This window comes from Lolium perenne, chromosome 2 (assembly GCF_019359855.2).
Source record: "Lolium perenne isolate Kyuss_39 chromosome 2, Kyuss_2.0, whole genome shotgun sequence".
Taxonomy (NCBI): Eukaryota; Viridiplantae; Streptophyta; class Magnoliopsida; order Poales; family Poaceae; genus Lolium; species Lolium perenne.
Window position 1 is genome coordinate 23,109,973 of NC_067245.2, and position 16,872 is coordinate 23,126,844.

A 16,872-nucleotide genomic window follows, 5' to 3' on the forward strand; every position below is an offset into this window, starting at 1 on the left:
AATTCGACTATATTTCGAATTCGGCTAGGGGAATTCAAATGCTAATTTTAAAACACGGCGCTCTACATGCCCAAACGGCAGTAGAACACCGTGTAGTCGTCGCCGCCGTCGTCGGAGCCGTCGTCCTCGACCTTCGGCACCTTCGGCGGCGCGGCCTGGCGGCTGCTGCCCTGGCCGACGTCTCCCCACCCCGGGGATGGCTTGTACCATTCGTAGTCCGAGGACTCGAGGTCGACAACGGGGGCAACGACGCCGGATGGAGGCGTCGCAGGACGGCGGTAGCGCGCGGCGTCGGCGGCGGCGGTTGGAGCGGCGCGCGCGGCGAGTCGGCGTGCGGCGGCCAGGTCCATCGGCCGCCGCTGCTGCTTCACCTCCTCGCGCTCCCACTCGCGCCTAGACCACGCCAGGGCGGCGTCCTCGGGGAGGGCGTTGTCGGCGGGCACCAGGTCGTTGAGCGACCTGGCGATCGCCTCCGCCACGGCGGCGTCCTCCGCGCGCTTCGCCTCCTCCTCGGCGAGCCTGTTTGCGGCGGCGGCCGCGGCGTCCTCCTTTTTCGCCGCCTTCCTCTTCCGCCCAGGCTGGGAGGGTTGGTCGCGGATGACGAGGGCGCCACTGCTGCGCCCTCTGGTCGGCGGCGGAGACGCCGGCTCCTTCTTGACGCGCACCGGCGTCGAAGGCGACGTCGCCTCCTGTTATCACCAGAATTTGATCAAGTCAGAGGTGGGCCACGATCAAGATCGGCTTGGAGATTATATACGGAGAAAATACGTAGATTGGCCTTATATGCAAAGTTGGGCTAGATTGCCCTTATATCTGTAATATAGTAGATCGTATCTTAGATAGAGTTTTACCCGTGCACGGTTAGGTGCACGCCTAAATTAGAAAGTCCGCTGGACTATAAATATGTATCTAGTGTTTATGGAATAAACAACAACCAACGTTCAACCAAAACAAATCAATCTCGGCGCATCGCCAACTCCTTCGTCTCGAGGGTTTCTACCGGTAAGCGACATGCTGCCTAGATCGCATCTTGCGATCTAGGCAGCACAAGCTCCACGTTGTTCATGTGTTGCTCGTACTGAAGCCTTGTTGATTTAGGGTTAGCATAGTTCTTCGCGTAACATGCTATCGTAGTGCAACCCTTGCATGTCTAGCCGCCCTCACACCTATCTTAGGTGTGGGGGCGGCACCCCGCTTGATCATTATTTAGTAGATCTGATCCGTTACGATTGCTCCTTGTTCTACAAGGATTAGTTTAATATCTGCAATAGTTAGGCCTTACAAAGGGGGGGAGGATCCAGCGGCGCGTAGGGTGTCGTTCGCTAGTCCTAAACAGGATGTTCCGGGGATCAACTTCGTGTTGGTTTTTAGGCCTTGTTTAGGATCGGCTTACGATCACCGTGCGTGGCCGCGAGGCCCAACCTGGAGTAGGATGATCCGATTATGCGGTGAAAACCCTAAATCGTCGTAGATCTAATTAGCTTTATCTTGATCAAGCAGGACCACCATATATTCGTGCACCCCGTACGAATCATGGGTGGATCGGCTCCTTGAGCCGATTCACAGATAACTCGAGAGCCGATCGAGGCTCGTATTTAATGTTTACGTGTATGCCATGCAGGAAACTAAGCGACGCATCTCCATCACCTTCCTGACCAGGTATAGGTCAGGTGGCACGCCCTTGCATCAGCATCGGACGTGTGACCAGAAGGCTTTGCGGGCCGTCGCTCGGAGGGACCTCAGCCAGCCGCAGCTCTAGGTTGTTCCCGGCTCTACGGTGTTGCCCGTCGCTGCCCGCCGGTGGGTTTCTGACGACAACACATTCTGGCACGCCCGGTGGGACGAGCTTCTACATCAACCACATCGTCATCTACATCTGAGATGGCGGACGGCACGCCAGTCACCTACGAGGATCTGACGGACGAGCTCAAGAAGAAGTATGACGAGATCAAAGTCATCCTCGAAGCCGACCTCATCGGCTCATATCACAGAACCCGTTCACATGGCGTCAGGTGGAAGGGGTTCTCACCGGAAGGCGCACTCGATGGAGTGGACCTATCTGTCCCGTCGGAGGAACGCACCAGGGCCGTGCGCCAGGAGATTAGTGGCATGGTGACTCACTCGTTGCATCGCCATTCTGAGAGCCTGGTGAATACTCTGGAGCATGTCGCCGTTCGGATGATCAAGGAGGTCATGAAGAATCAGCGCTCTCTATTAGAACCAGCTCTCGGGACCCACCGAGGAAAAGTGCCACTTCAGTCCCGTCCACCGTCGTCATTCACATCGGCGGCACCAGAAGTGCCTAATTCACCGTCGTGCGCCGTTGACAGGGTTAACGACACTTACCCTGGGAGGTGCCAACCAGAATACTCGTTCAACATCAACATGATAGAACTGGGGCACCCCCCTGATGAGGATAGAGGCGAGGGCAACTGCTCTCATAACGAAGATAAGGAAGAAGCTGCTCCACGCGATCGGCTCCGACACTGCCGAAAGATCCTGGTGATGATCAAGATGGAAGCCGATTCTAGCGATCGGCATGTATCATCCGTACCACCTGCTCTCCCGGTATATGGCGTCGACCTCACAGGGGACGGAAAGCTAGGGTATGGGTTTACATCGGCTGACGAGCTGGAGGAAGTCGACATTGGTCCTGGGGATAAGCCGCGACCGACTTTTATCAGCAAGAAGCTAGATCCACAGCTCAGGGGACGGATGATAGCCCTGTTAAAAGAATACCCAGATTGCTTTGCATGGGATTACACGGAGATGCCTGGGTTGGACAGGAGCATCATTGAACATCGGCTCCCCCTTAAGAAAGGATTTCGGCCGTTCCAACAACGAGCACGTCAGATGAGGGCCGAAATTCTCGAAGAAGTCAAGAAAGAGATCGAGAAAATGTTGGCCGCCGGATTCATCAGGCCATGCAGGTATGCTGAGTGGATCTCGATGCTCGTTCTGTGGAAAAGAAGGACGGCCGATGGCGCGTGGCCATCGATTTCCGAGATCTTAACAGAGCCACTCCAAAGGACGAATATCCAATGCCCGTGGCAGAAACGTTGATAAACGCCGCTGCTGGCCACAAGGTGTTGAGCTTCATGGATGGCAACGCCGGTTATAACCAGATTTTCATGGCTCCGGAAGATATACACAAGACCGCATTCAGAGTACCAGGGGCAGTAGGCTTGTTCGAGTACGTGGTCATGACCTTTGGGTTGAAGAATGCTGGTGCAACGTACCAACGAGCCATGAATTATATATTTCATGATCTGATCGGCAAGTTGGTGGAGATCTATATCGACGACGTGGTCGTCAAATCAGTCTCCATGGAGGGACACTTGGACGATCTACGGCGCGTCCTAGACCGAACTCGGAAATTCGGGCTGAGAATGAATCCAAAGAAGTGTGCCTTTGGCGTGACGGCTGGTCAATTCCTAGGTTTTCTGGTTCATGAACGGGGAATTGAGATCGGCCTGAAAAGTCAGGAGGCGGTGCGTACCATGCAGCCGCCGACCACGAAAAAGGAGCTCCAACGCCTCATCGGCAAGATCAATTTTGTCCGGCGATTCATCTCTAATCTGTCAGGACGAATCGAGCCGTTCATGGCGCTGGTGAAGACTAAATCGATGACGAGTTTCACCGGGGCAGAACAGCAACGCGGTGCGTTTGATGAGATTAAGCGATATCTGACGACGCCGCCTGTGCTAGTTCCGCCCCAGCAAGACAGGCCGTTCTACATCTACCTGTCAGTAGCTGACACGTCCATCGCTTCGGTGGTGGTGCAACTCTACGATGGCGTTGAGAAAGTCGTTTTCTACCTCAGCAGAAGGATGCTGGACGCGGAGACAAGATATCCTGAGGTCGAGAAACTTTGCCTCTGCCTGTTCTTTACCTGCACCAAGCTTCATCACATCCTTTTGACGGCAGAGATCATCGTCATATGCAAATCAGACGTTGTCAAGCACATGTTGTCGGCCCCTGTTTTGAAAGGCCGACTTGGTAAGTGGATGTTTGCGTTGTCAGAATTCGATCTCCGGTATCAGCCTGCGAAAGCAGTCAAGGGACAAGCGTTGGCCGATCTTATCGCTGAACGGATCAGCACCAATATAGCAGCACTATCTATACGTGCATGGGCTATGTTCTTCGATGGGTCGGTTTGTGACGATGGTTGTGGAATCGGCATTCTGCTCGTGTCGCCTCGGGGGGCAGAATACTCCTTCTCCATAAGATTATCTACCCCTTGCACCAACAACGTAGCAGAATATGAGGCAATACGTAAGGGAATGGAGTTGCTACTGGAAGCCGGAGCTGAAGTAGTAGAGCTTTTTGGAGACTCAAAGTTGGTGATTAACCAGCTCACGGATGAGTATAAGTGTGAAAGTGAATCGCTTTTCCCATATTGGGTGGAATGCCGTGAGTTGATGACACAGTTTCGGTACATCAACTTTAATTGGGTCCCAAGATCCCAAAATACCGACGCCAACAATCTCGCACAAATGGCGTCAGGCTATATGGATATATCTGACGGATCAGAGGTTCAGGTACAATTCCTGGAACAGGATGATTGGAGAGCCGAAATCTTCAACTATTTAAAAGATTCGGCTCGGGGGGCACCTAAACGGATAAGGTACAAAGCCATGAAGTATGTCCTCATAGGAGACGATATGTTCTACAGGACGTTGGAAGGGTTACTACTTAAGTGCCTGGGGCCAACTGAGTCTAATCGGCTCTTACATGAGGTGCATGAAGGCGCCTGTGGAACTCATCAATCGGCTCATAAGATGAAGTGGTTAATCAGGCGATCAGGGTTTTATTGGCCCACCATGCTTGAAGATTGCTTCAATTATTACAAGGGGTGCCAAGCGTGTCAGATGTTCGGGAAGATTCAGATGGTACCAGCATCAGCGATGAACCCCATCATCAAGCCTTGGCCGTTTCGGGGGTGGGGCATGGATATGATCGGCAAAATCCATCCGGCGTCGAGCAAAAAACATGAATGGATTTTGGTTATCACAGATTACTTCACCAAGTGGGTGGAAGCCGTCCCTATGAAAAAGGTGAAGTCAGAAGATGTGATCAAGTTTGTGAAAGAACACGTCATTCATAGGTTCGGGATTCCCCAAACTATCACGACCGATGGAGGTTCGGTCTTTATTTCTAAGGAATTCAGGAAGTTCTGCGATGACATGGGGATTAAACTAATCCGATCATCCCCGTACTACGCTCAAGCTAATGGGCAGGCTGAGGCGTCCAATCAGAGTCTGATCAAACTGATCAAGAGGAAAATTGACGAGAACCCTAGGGATTGGCATGAGAAGTTGTCAGAAGCATTATGGGCCTACCGCATGTCGTGCCATGGAGCTATAAAGACTTCGCCATACCAGCTCGTCTATGGACAGGAAGCCGTATTGCCTTGGGAAATTACGGCTGGATCAAGACGTGTCACGTTTCAGAATGATTTGACAGCTGAAGAATATGCAGCTTTGATGAGCGACACTATTGAGGACGCAACAGAACTTAGGCTTTGGTCGTTGGAGAAGATTAAGGAAAACAAAGCCAGGGTGGCTCGTGCTTACAATAAAAAGGTTAGGCCAAAGGAGTTCCAAGTTGGTGATCTAGTATGGGAAGCTGTGTTGCCATTAGGAACCAGGGACAAGGCATATGGCAAATGGTCTCCTAATTGGCACGGTCCGTACAAAGTTGTCCAGGCCTTGAAGGGTAATGCATACATGCTGGAAGAGTTGAGCGGTGAAAAGTTCCCGGTGGCTGTCAATGGTCAACACCTCAAGAAATATTTCCCAAGCATGTGGGACGATGGGCAGTAAGATGTGGGGGCCGATTTAAGAATCGGCCAGTAAAAAAAAAATCATCACAGCCGATGCGCAGACATCGACTTGAGAAAACGTATGGAGATAACAGTATGCAATTGCAGCCGATGCACGGGCATCGACTTCAGAAAAACAGAGCCGATACACTGATATCGACTCTAGAGGAATAAGATCAGATTAACAAGTTAATGGAATCGGTTCAAGCCAGAAATCATGATATGAGAGACGAATCTCCTAATGGTTGCTGAGGGATTCAATCTGATGGTTTGGACGAGAATTAGGCCTGTTGAGGTGTTTAGGTAACAGCTTGGCCTCGGATAGCAATATGAGCCAATGTTCTGCTATCGGCTCCCTGTACGACAGCGCCATTCGATAATCGGCAAGGTTAACAAGGAAAAGAAATTAATTAAGGGATTTTTCTTCATTAATAGGGGGATTCCTTACAAGGAAAAAAGCCGATTGCTCAAGGGAGAAGAGGGCAAAAGCCAGCTACTACTACTGGTCCCTAATCTAGGGGCCGTTGCTGCCCTCATCGTCGCTGCCTCCGGCGCAGCTGCTGAGAGGCTCCTCATCGGAGCTTCCGTAGCCTTCTACAGGAGCCTCATCTTCTTCGTCGTCGTCCACGCTGTCGTCATCCCACCAGGTGCGGAGGCGCTTCGCTGGTGGGTAGCCTTCAAGGGAGTCGTCGTCGTCCTCGTCTTCCTCCGCCTCTTCCTCGGAAGAGGTGAAATCATCCCAGGAGAAGCGGTCGTCTTCGCTCTCCGTCTCCTCTTCCCCTTCGACGAGGAATTGAAGGTCACCCTCGCCGTCGGTCAGGGATTTGTCATCCTCAGACCAGATGGAGGAATCGTGTTCCTCCTTGTCCCACGTCGTCGGGGCGAGAATGTCGTGCGCCGCCAACGAGCCCCACTCTGGCGTCGGCTCGCGGGAGGGGGAGGAGTCATAAAAGACCGACGAGGAAGAGGAGGAAGAGGAAGACATGGCTATGGGAGATTGGGGGTTTTTTGGGTGCCGATGGCCAGAACAGAGCAGGATGATGGAGTGGCAAACTGCTCAGAGCGGTTAAATAAAGGGGCTATGGTGAAAAAATTCAATGCCACAGCAGTTTCCGAGGAGGCGGTGCCCAAAGACAACGGTCAAATCACGCGGAATAGTTGAGAAGACAGGGCATCATGATGAAGAATGCTGCGACGGTTCTGCTCTGCCATGACATGACCCGACGAAGAAAAAACGGAGTGATTTTGGAATTGATAATTCCAAAACCAGGGGGGCATGTGTTATCACCAGAATTTGATCAAGTCAGAGGTGGGCCACGATCAAGATGGGCTTGGAGATTATATACGGAGAAAATACGTAGATCGGCCTTATATGCAAAGTTGGGCTAGATTGCCCTTATATCTGTAATATAGTAGATCGTATCTTAGATAGAGTTTTACCCGTGCACGGTTAGGTGCACGCCTAAATTAGAAAGTCCGCTGGACTATAAATATGTATCTAGGGTTTATGGAATAAACAACAACCAACGTTCAACCAAAACAAATCAATATCGGCGCATCGCCAACTCCTTCGTCTCGAGGGTTTCTACCGGTAAGCGACATGCTGCCTAGATCGCATCTTGCGATCTAGGCAGCACAAGCTCCACGTTGTTCATGCGTTGCTCGTACTGAAGCCTTGTTGATGGCGAGCAACGTAGTTATCATAGATGTGTTAGGGTTAGCATAGTTCTTCGCGTAACATGCTATCGTAGTGCAACCCTTGCATGTCTAGCCGCCCTCACACCTATCTTAGGTGTGGGGCGGCACCCGCTTGATCATTATTTAGTAGATCTGATCCGTTACGATTGCTCCTTGTTCTACAAGGATTAGTTTAATATCTGCAATAGTTAGGCCTTACAAAGGGGGGGAGGATCCAGCGGCGCGTAGGGTGTCGTTCGCTAGTCCTAAACAGGATGTTCCGGGGATCAACTTCGTGTTGGTTTTTAGGCCTTGTTTAGGATCGGCTTACGATCACCGTGCGTGGCCGCGAGGCCCAACCTGGAGTAGGATGATCCGATTATGCGGTGAAAACCCTAAATCGTCGTAGATCTAATTAGCTTTATCTTGATCAAGCAGGACCACCATATATTCGTGCACCCCGTACGAATCATGGGTGGATCGGCTCCTTGAGCCGATTCACAGGATAACCTGAGAGCCGATCGAGGCTCGTATTTAATGTTTACGTGTATGCCATGCAGGAAACTAAGCGACGCATCTCCATCACCTTCCTGACCAGGTATAGGTCAGGTGGCACGCCCTTGCATCAGCATCGGACGTGTGACCAGAAGGCTTTGCGGGCCGTCGCTCGGAGGGACCTCAGCCAGCCGCAGCTCTAGGTTGTTCCCGGCTCTACGGTGTTGCCCGTCGCTGCCCGCCGGTGGGTTTCTGACGACAACACCTCCTCCCTCTTCACCGGCGCCAAGGATGACCTCGGCGCCGATCCGGAAGACGACGAGCTGGCAGCCATGCGCCGTGGCTGCCAGACGTTTCCCCGGCGGCGGCTCGCCGATGCCCTCGATGGAGGGGGCATCGTGAGCACCGGGAAGTTTCCGCCCTCGATGTGATCGAGGACGGCCTCGAGTGTCCGGCCCGGCGCGCTCCACCAACGTCGGCGGCCCGCGGCGTTGTTGCGCGGAGGCGGAGGCGGCGGGCCGTCGTAGGAGGCGAGCTCCCGCTCCCACCGCCGCAGGAAGTACGAGTTCCACGCCGTGTAGTTGTCGGGGTGGTGGCGTGGCTCGGCGCGCTCCTCATCCGTCAAGGTCATCCGCGCCTCCTCGATGGCGACGTCGAGGGCGTGGCCATGAGGCGGCGGCGGGATTGGTACGCCGCCAGCACTAAGCCGCCACCCGCCGCCGGGAGGCCTCGTGTCCGGCGGGAAGGGGTACCCCGCCTGGTGGAGGAGGTGCCCCTCCCACGCGTGGAGCGACCGGCGGGGGAAGCCGTTGTTGGCTGCGCCGTCGTCGTCGTAGAACGCCATCGGGAGAGTAGAGGGAGAGTGGAGGGAGAGTGGAGCACGGGGTACGCCTCGCGGCGAGCGGACCGGCGTATATAGGCGCGGCGCTGGTGATTAATGCCGCGTGGAATGCGACGCGTCCGCGGCGAGCTGACCGGCGGCAGCCTTTAGTGCACGCGGAAGACGATGCGTGCGCGGAAGACGACGACATTAACTCGCCGCGTGGCCGGCGAATGTGCATCGGCGCGAAGCTTTACAGCGCGCGGAAGACGATGCCATGAGGACGACGATTGGTTTCTCTCGCCGACAAGTTGGGGCCACCAGACGCGCGGGAAGTTTCCTCGGTGTTTCCCGCGCTTTCGTTTCGTCCGGACTCCCCGAGCGCTCCCCGGGGGCCGGGGATGGCGTGGGATCGCCGGATGAATTTAGGCCCAAATCCGGACGAAAACGAGGAACCGGGGGGCGCGACTGGGCCAAATTACGCCGTCCGGATGGAAAAAACGTCGTTCGGGGGCCTCGTCGGGGAGACGAGTGGAGATGCTCTTAGCTTTTTATATGCAGATATTATATCTTTACTATGGGTAGTCTTATAATCTCAAGCAAAAACGAGTAATAAATAAAAATGTGATATATTAGCTTTTTGCATGCATATAATGCATAATATCACTAGATATGATATCTCTATTGTGGGTAGTCTTATAATCTCAAACAGAAACAAGTAATAAAGGAAATATAATTACCTTTTAAAGAGGACATTAGTAAATGCAATTCAATACTACTACTGTAGTTATTTAAGGACGATTAGTTAATGCAAAAGCTTATCCCGGAAACTTCTCGGAGGCATTGCTCTATAAATAGCCCTCTATTCGGGTCCAGGTACACATTGTCCTCCAAAACAACAAAAAGAATATCGACCATCATCGCACATTGCAAGATTTAGAGACTACTAAGTATCATGCAGTCCAAGATATCAGTGATCCTTGCGGCTTGCTTGTTGTTTTGCATTAGCAGCCGAGGTATTTAGTTACTTTTTTGCAGACATAACAGACCTGTTTTTTTCTGATATACGAACGCGTGAGCTGCAGGGGCTGCGACCGGGTGCGCACTGGAGAACATCGTGGTGACCCAAGCCGACACCAGCGACTGGGCGCACGGCCAACCGGTGTACGCGGTGACGGTGGAGAACACGTGCGACTGTCCCCAGTCCCACATCATGTTGGAGTGCGACGGTTTCAAGACCACATTGGAGATGGACCCGTCCAAGTTCAAGTACAACGGTGACAGCAAGCTCTGCCTCGTCAACAATGGAGAGCCCGTGGTGCAGGGCCAGGACGTCAACTTCCGCTACGCCTGGAGCCCAAAGTTCTTGCTTCCGCCTGCCAACTCGACGCTGGCGTGCTGATGATTTATGTTAAAATAACTGACCGTTGAATGAATAAGAGCAATTGAATGTCACAATGTGTTCAGCCTTCAACCTGATGTTGCGTCCGTTCTTGAATCATTTTGCACATCCCAGGCTTCTTTGCTTCAAAAGGATCTATAAAGGATCACCAGAAAATTTTGAATTCTTATATGCACAATCAATTACACTCTCACTGATCTCTTTAGGCCATGCTCGGGAGATTCAGTTTGGAACAATTTTATAGATCCTCCTGGGACGTTTTGTCACCACCATATTCCTTTTGCCATGTATAACACACGACGGTGTCATACCCAACCATCTAATCCAAGTCCATATTATCCCCTTGATCACCCGCTCCTCCCAATTTATCACTGCTGGGTTTTTTTTTTGTGTGACAGCGGATCTAACGCCTACCACGAGTATTTATCGGAAGGTCTAGTCTTCAATTAGCTGTGATGGAGTTGGTATTCGAATCGGATAGGCTGACATAGATTGTAACTGGAGTCGGATGAATGATGAATCCCCTTTCTTTCCCACATACAGAAAAATAAAAGGGATCGGTAATGTAACCGGATGAACTGACGCAGGCTGCATGTAGCCAGGCCCAGTAAACTCAGCTTATATGCGTCTGCCAGGATCAAGCAATGGGCTATATGAGGTAGGGTTTTTTTTATGGCGGCTATGATGTAGGTGAGCCCAGATAAAAATGACACAGTACAGCATTCAAAATAGTAACGAACAAGACATTTACGGCAAGTGAATAATGTATTCGTGTTCATCTCACGTGGAAGTCTGAAAGAATGGCATATGCTCTCATCCTACTTTCATCAGTACAAAAATAATAATGCGCCTTACAATGGCGCGTCTGGATCAAGTACAATTGGTGATGTAATACATGTGTCCTTGTATGAATCTACTGTACGGGAGGGGAGGCTAGATGAACTGACCAAGTGACAAAATGGCGACTTCAGGGGGAGCACAGAACCAGATCAAGTGTAAAACCTCAGAAACCAAAACTTCTACAGCGGCCACGCTCATGGTCCCCCATCAATGTTCCTTGCTAAAAGGGTGATGCCTATGATGAAGATGCAACCTCAATGGCGCTTCCAAGTGGCCATGCTGCTTCAACGAACGCGTCACTGTAGGGAACCTTCTTTACCAAGGTCATCTCTTGTTGAGGATCAACACCTGACAGAGGAAAGCAAAAATGAGACATTGCATTTATGCTGACTCCAGCAATTTTTTTACTTTGAACCTAGCCACTTACCAAATCCATCAACAAGCAGTGTGTACTGGTAAACAAGATCCATGCAAATATATGGAATGTTATCCTTCTGGACACCGGGGTAACTAGACTGGGCGTCATTCACGTTTAACTTACAAGCACGCTTGGCAGCTTCCTCAAAGTCTGAGGGTTTAACCTTAGCAACAGCTGCCTCAGGGTTTATGAAACCAGCCTGAACAGAAACCACAGCAATTTTAGACACATTGTGAGAAAGAGTAGCAAACAAGTGAAAATCATCTTCAGATGGAGCACACTGCTAGAATCAGATATTCCATAACCTTACCTCAGCTGCCCTGTCAAAGAAAAACGATGCTACAAAGAGATTCTTCTGTCCATCACCACCACCACCATTCCAAATGCCACCGAAGGAACATTTCATGTGAGTGCAAGCTTCGTCCACTTTAAGAGCTTTCACTACATCGTCCCTGCAATCTGAATAACTACCACCAGAAGGTGCAGCTGATGCTTCAAATGTCTTGTCGCCATATTTATATTGCCCTAAAATCAAAAATACAATTAGAGTCAGGCCATCCTAAGGTCATTACAGATAAACCAACAAGGATGTGATGTCATAATCAGCATGTGAACTTCGTATTTGCTACTGAGTTTCATGGACATAGCACAGAGTGTAGAGTTATACAGATTACTACAGTTACTTCAACTGAAGGTTGATAAGCGTGACTACCAAGCAAAACCAATAAGATGGTTTTTCTAGTACAGAATGCTACATAGAATAAATTTCAGGGATCCTCCAATTGTAAGCCTGAGTTTGTACCACATTGAGTATTATAATAAGCCTACCCGCAAAAAAAAGTATTATAATAAGCCATTTAGGGATAGGAAACTATAGAGCAAAGCAGACCTTAATAGGAAAAAACTTCACTTAATGGGAAGGGAGCTAGTTTAGAGTTTAGACTTGTAAGATGCAGATAGAATACATGATAGCAGAACAGTAAGGTAGAAGAAAACAGACATACCCTGGTGTCCAGCCAATATACAGTTGCTGTAACCATTGGCATTGCCAGCCTTTAAGATCTCTGCTCTAGCAGCCAGCAGCCCATAGCGCAAATAACTGTAACAAAATGTTGACAGTTATATGAATTAAAAATCTTAAACTTTGGAACGTAATAATCACGTGACGTTACTTCAATTAGTCATCCATCAAAAACTTATTACTGCACAGAGCACAACTGGATGCAGGACTTTGTCAGATTAAATGTTGGTTAAATAACAGCAAAATATCTTCTGTCCAAAATGCAGTAGCCTTGAAACACACTACTACAATGCAGTTAAGCTTTTGTGAAGATGACCTGCCTGCTCTTTATGGAGGACGTTTACACGTCTAATTGCATTTTAACTTGAGTTGTCCTGAAGTTTCTCACATCCAATACAATAGGAATTGTGTTACATACTTAGTTTGCTGTGCGTGATGTAATTACATTATTGGCAGTACATGGTAGCTTCGTCCAGAATAACAAACTTTTCCTCTTTAAGTGGTTTATATGAATCATTAATCTGAGTAGATATAAACAAGAGATTGCACCACCATCAGGTTCTTAAAATAGGTTCTGAAAATTGTTACTTTGATCTATGCTTAACATCAGCAGAGGGTTCCCATTCAAATAAAAAAAGCAGATGATTCAGAATTTACCATGAAAATATTGTGGCTAGACAGTACAAACAGAGAAAAGCTAATAAAAGTTATAGTACTAACCTGTGGACATATAGATAATATGTCGTTCCCTTAAGGAAGAGCTTCTTCACATATGCATCTTCGCCTTCTGCTGGTTTAGGAGCCTTTTCGGCATCCTTCTCTGCGATAGCGTATGCCATTTGGACAGATCCACCGCCAAGATCAACCACACCAACAGTGTCTGCGTACGTCTTTCCCAAATTTCCCAACAGATAATTAATGGTAACCTACAAGGCCAGAAAAGAGAAAATGAGTGATACATGTTATATATCCCTGCACTATGCCTCGCTAGTGGTCAACTTGAGGTCTGGCTATATAAAATTTAAGATCTAAGCTGGCAGATATCAGTTCATAATAGAAAAACCTGTAATGTAGTCTTCTTAAAAAATTGAAAATCCACACTGATACTATTTTGGTTAATATTGAACCTTAGATAGACAGGGAACATTGACAGGCATTTCCAAGATTCAGGGGACGAAGTAATGGTTGAGAGCATATATGGATAAATCTGGCCAGCATCTTACCCATTCATATGCACCTTCCTGTGATCCATCAAGAACTGTAACCCAGTCCGGTTGGTTTTTAAAGGAACTCTTTTCGCGGAGAAGATCCCTCACCTGCGCAGATTTGTGGATTCATTAGCATCCAGTATTAAATGATCAATAATGGTGAATAAAACCCTCACTGAAACAAACATACTGTACTAGCGTGCAATGCAGACAATAATAATGACATCAGGAGCGGTGGAAGAGCACTTCTTACCGCTTGCAAAATCTGCTCAGACTTTTCTGTTCCCAGTGCTCTCAAACCCGCGGTGGCCTGCGCATGGATGATGATGAAGCTTAAGAACAGCATGGTAGAGCACAAATTACAGATTCTACTAGTGTGGTCGGACCTACCCCAACTCTGACCGGCGTCTGGTCGCGCAGCTCGGCGGGGATCACCTCCTTGGCTTTGTCGATGAGGGAGACGAGCGATTCCGCGGCCTCGCGCGGGTCCGCGGCGTACGCGCTGAGGCCGGGCTTTTTCTGCGCGAGAGAGAGGAAGAGGAAGAGGAGCGGAATTGTCGTTAGACGACGGTAGTGCGTAAGGAGACCAGATCCAGATCGGATGGAGGGAGGGGTGGGTCGTGGGATTGATTTACCTGGACGAAGAGCTCGATCTCGGAGCCAATGTGGAGGAGATCCAGGTTGGCGTCGAAGCGGAAGACGTGGACGCGGCTGCCGGAGCTGCCCGCGTCGAAGATGACGGCGTACTTGCTGGGCCCGGCGGGGGCGTGGGCGTGGGCGTGGGCGTGGGCGTGGGTGTTGGCGGGGGAGCGCGGCATGAGGAGGAGCACGAGGGAGACGAGCGCGAGGGGGGCGAGGACGACGAGCAGGACCCCGCGGTAGCGGTGCGCGCGGTCGGCGAGCGTGTCCTGGCGCGCGGGCAGCTGCGAGTAGCGGCGCATCTTGTCGGCGGCGGCGGGGAGCAGGAGGAGGTCCGGCGAGGAGGGCGTGCGGTAGCGCACGCGGCCGGCGGCGGCGGGCGGCGACGGCTGCTGCTGCTTGACCGCGGCCTCCGGGTCCTCCGCGGGATCCAGCGCTGGCGTCGGGAGGTGAGGGATTGATCTGTGAGGTTCGGGCGGGGTGGAGTATAAGGCAGGCAGGCCCGTGCGTCGGTGCGTGGGTTTGACTTGCGGGCCGCGTCGGGATCCGAGCGCGCTGCTGGGGAGATGAATGCGTGCGCGCGCCTCGGGGTGTGGCGCGAGCGGGCGGTGCCGGAGGGCGCGGCGGCGGTGTCTGCTACCGGCGGGCACGCGCGCGGCAGAGGGGGGAGGTGGTGGGTGGTGATCTGGGGAATGGGCGGCGTTTTGTAGTGGCCGTGGCGTGGCGGGGAAGGAGGAGGAGGAGGAAGGTTGGTTGCGAGTTCGCCGTGGGCGTGGCGGTGCGGGTGCGCTTTGCTTCGTCCGCGCGCGTGTGGTGTGCGGAGTTGGCCGGACGCCACCGGAGAGCCGCGGCGCTCGGTAAATACGACGCTGCTGGGTCCACGGGATGACGGGGTGGCTGGCCGTGATTGGTTTGCTGCGAGTAATTGACCGCCTACGAGTTGATCTCCAGCGCGTTGATGGATTCAGCGATACTGTAGTTGATTGTTTGATGCACCGACGATGGCCCGAGAGCTCACAGCAGTCACAGCCAAAGGTTTCTTTCCTCCTCACATTTTTTAACCGGAGGACGCCGGAAAATTCGGTTTACCTCGAAATCTCAGAAATCTCGAAAAACAATTCCTACGAGTATTCAAACAAAATTTAAATTAAAAAACATTCTAGCACCAAATTAAGAAATTTTTAGCGTGTAGATTTAGCGCTACTGCTTATGCAAGGCGGTGGTAAAATCGTGCCGTCAAATAGCATTATGTCCGGCCCTCTTCACGAAATAATACATCGTTAATGCTCATAACTATGGACTTGGATTTTAGGAAACGAGAGCGCTGGTGGTTTCGCGGACTTGTCATACAAGCTAGATATCATGTGAAGTATAGATCAGAAGGCTGAAGTCGTCGAGATTGTATTCAAATCTAGGGTTTACAATGAAGTGTGTATGACTAAGACTATGGGCACCATCCCCGGTGGATCCTCCTAGCCCTTATATACTTGCCTAGGTCTCAGAGTCCACACCCGGGTCGGTTACATGTTATATGTCGATTTACCCGATATGGGCTTGAATTTGCCAATTTTACATAGTTATTGGGCTTCGCCTCCCTTCCAACCTTCATTGGCTTTGCACATTCCTTCCGGATCTGTACAAGGGGTAACAATGTCGAGTACCAAATATGGTATACCCGTTTCTCAAAAAAAAAATGGTATACCCATGTCAGTAGCTCCCGAGACTCTACTCGAGTCGCATCCTCGGGTCGAGTCTCAAATGTTGACATCTTCCTTTGTAACATGAAAGCGAAGTTATTTTCGAGTTTACATTGTAAGTATCATTTAGATACAATTTTTATCATAGGGATATTGGTAAACAAGCCTGCTGCATCCGACAGATCGAGAACCAGTTAACTGCTCCTACGCAAAAAAAAACATGTAAACCTACTTCAAACTCGAGTCCCGGACACGGATTCGGATTACTGGCGTAATTCATCTCAGGCCACGGAGGTCATATCGAGTTCTAAATTCCAGCTAAGTGTTAAGGGTACCGGGTGAGGATTTTTCATCATATCATCGATATGGATAATTTCTAGCATAGGGCATTCTTGTGCGAGTACCAGGCCACACATGACGGATCTTGGGTCTTACCTTCATGCTGAAAAGCACGACATCCAGACATGTTATCGCAGCGGACGCGGTCTAGGATTTTTTTTTTTGCCGGATGCCTTGTTTGGTTGTTGAAGTGGCCGAAGTTGCCGAGTTGTAATTTATCGGGTGTTGTTGGGGGGATGGCCCCCGGTATGCCAAAGGCATGGCAAACTAGCCTTGTTTAGGCTGTCGAGGTACCGGTTTAAAGATTATTCCAGATAACTGAGTTAAGTTCATGGTTAAGTGTAACTATACCGGTATCCCAGAAGGGGTATACCGGAATATGCTAAACTCAAGAAGATACCGGAGTACCGGCACAGGCTAAACTGTAGCACGTCGGCAGTCTGGTCAAAGATTCCCTCAAGGACTAAAGGACAAGGATGAGCGAAGCACATC

The 16,872-nt window shown here is 50.6% G+C and overlaps 2 protein-coding genes across 2 annotated transcripts; one reads left to right on the plus strand and one right to left on the minus strand.

Annotated features, from left to right (window-relative positions):
* The first annotated feature begins 9,771 nt into the window (after positions 1 to 9,771).
* On the plus strand, positions 9,772 to 10,218 carry LOC127331470 (TPD1 protein homolog 1-like). The gene is made up of 2 exons (XM_051357649.2): positions 9,772 to 9,832; positions 9,902 to 10,218. Exons 1-2 carry the CDS (start codon positions 9,772 to 9,774, stop codon positions 10,216 to 10,218), a joined length of 378 nt encoding a protein of 125 aa, XP_051213609.1.
* Positions 10,219 to 10,964: 746 nt separating this feature from the next.
* On the minus strand, positions 10,965 to 15,185 carry LOC127331469 (probable apyrase 2). Its single transcript, XM_051357648.2, has 9 exons — positions 14,341 to 15,185; positions 14,096 to 14,224; positions 13,959 to 14,015; positions 13,721 to 13,813; positions 13,218 to 13,423; positions 12,481 to 12,575; positions 11,787 to 12,001; positions 11,486 to 11,675; positions 10,965 to 11,406 (listed from the first exon to the last, which is right to left on the minus strand). The coding sequence occupies exons 1-9, from the start codon at positions 14,644 to 14,646 to the stop codon at positions 11,294 to 11,296; spliced, it is 1,404 nt and encodes a 467-aa protein (XP_051213608.1). The 5' UTR covers positions 14,647 to 15,185; the 3' UTR covers positions 10,965 to 11,293.
* Between the last annotated feature and the right edge of the window lie 1,687 nt (positions 15,186 to 16,872).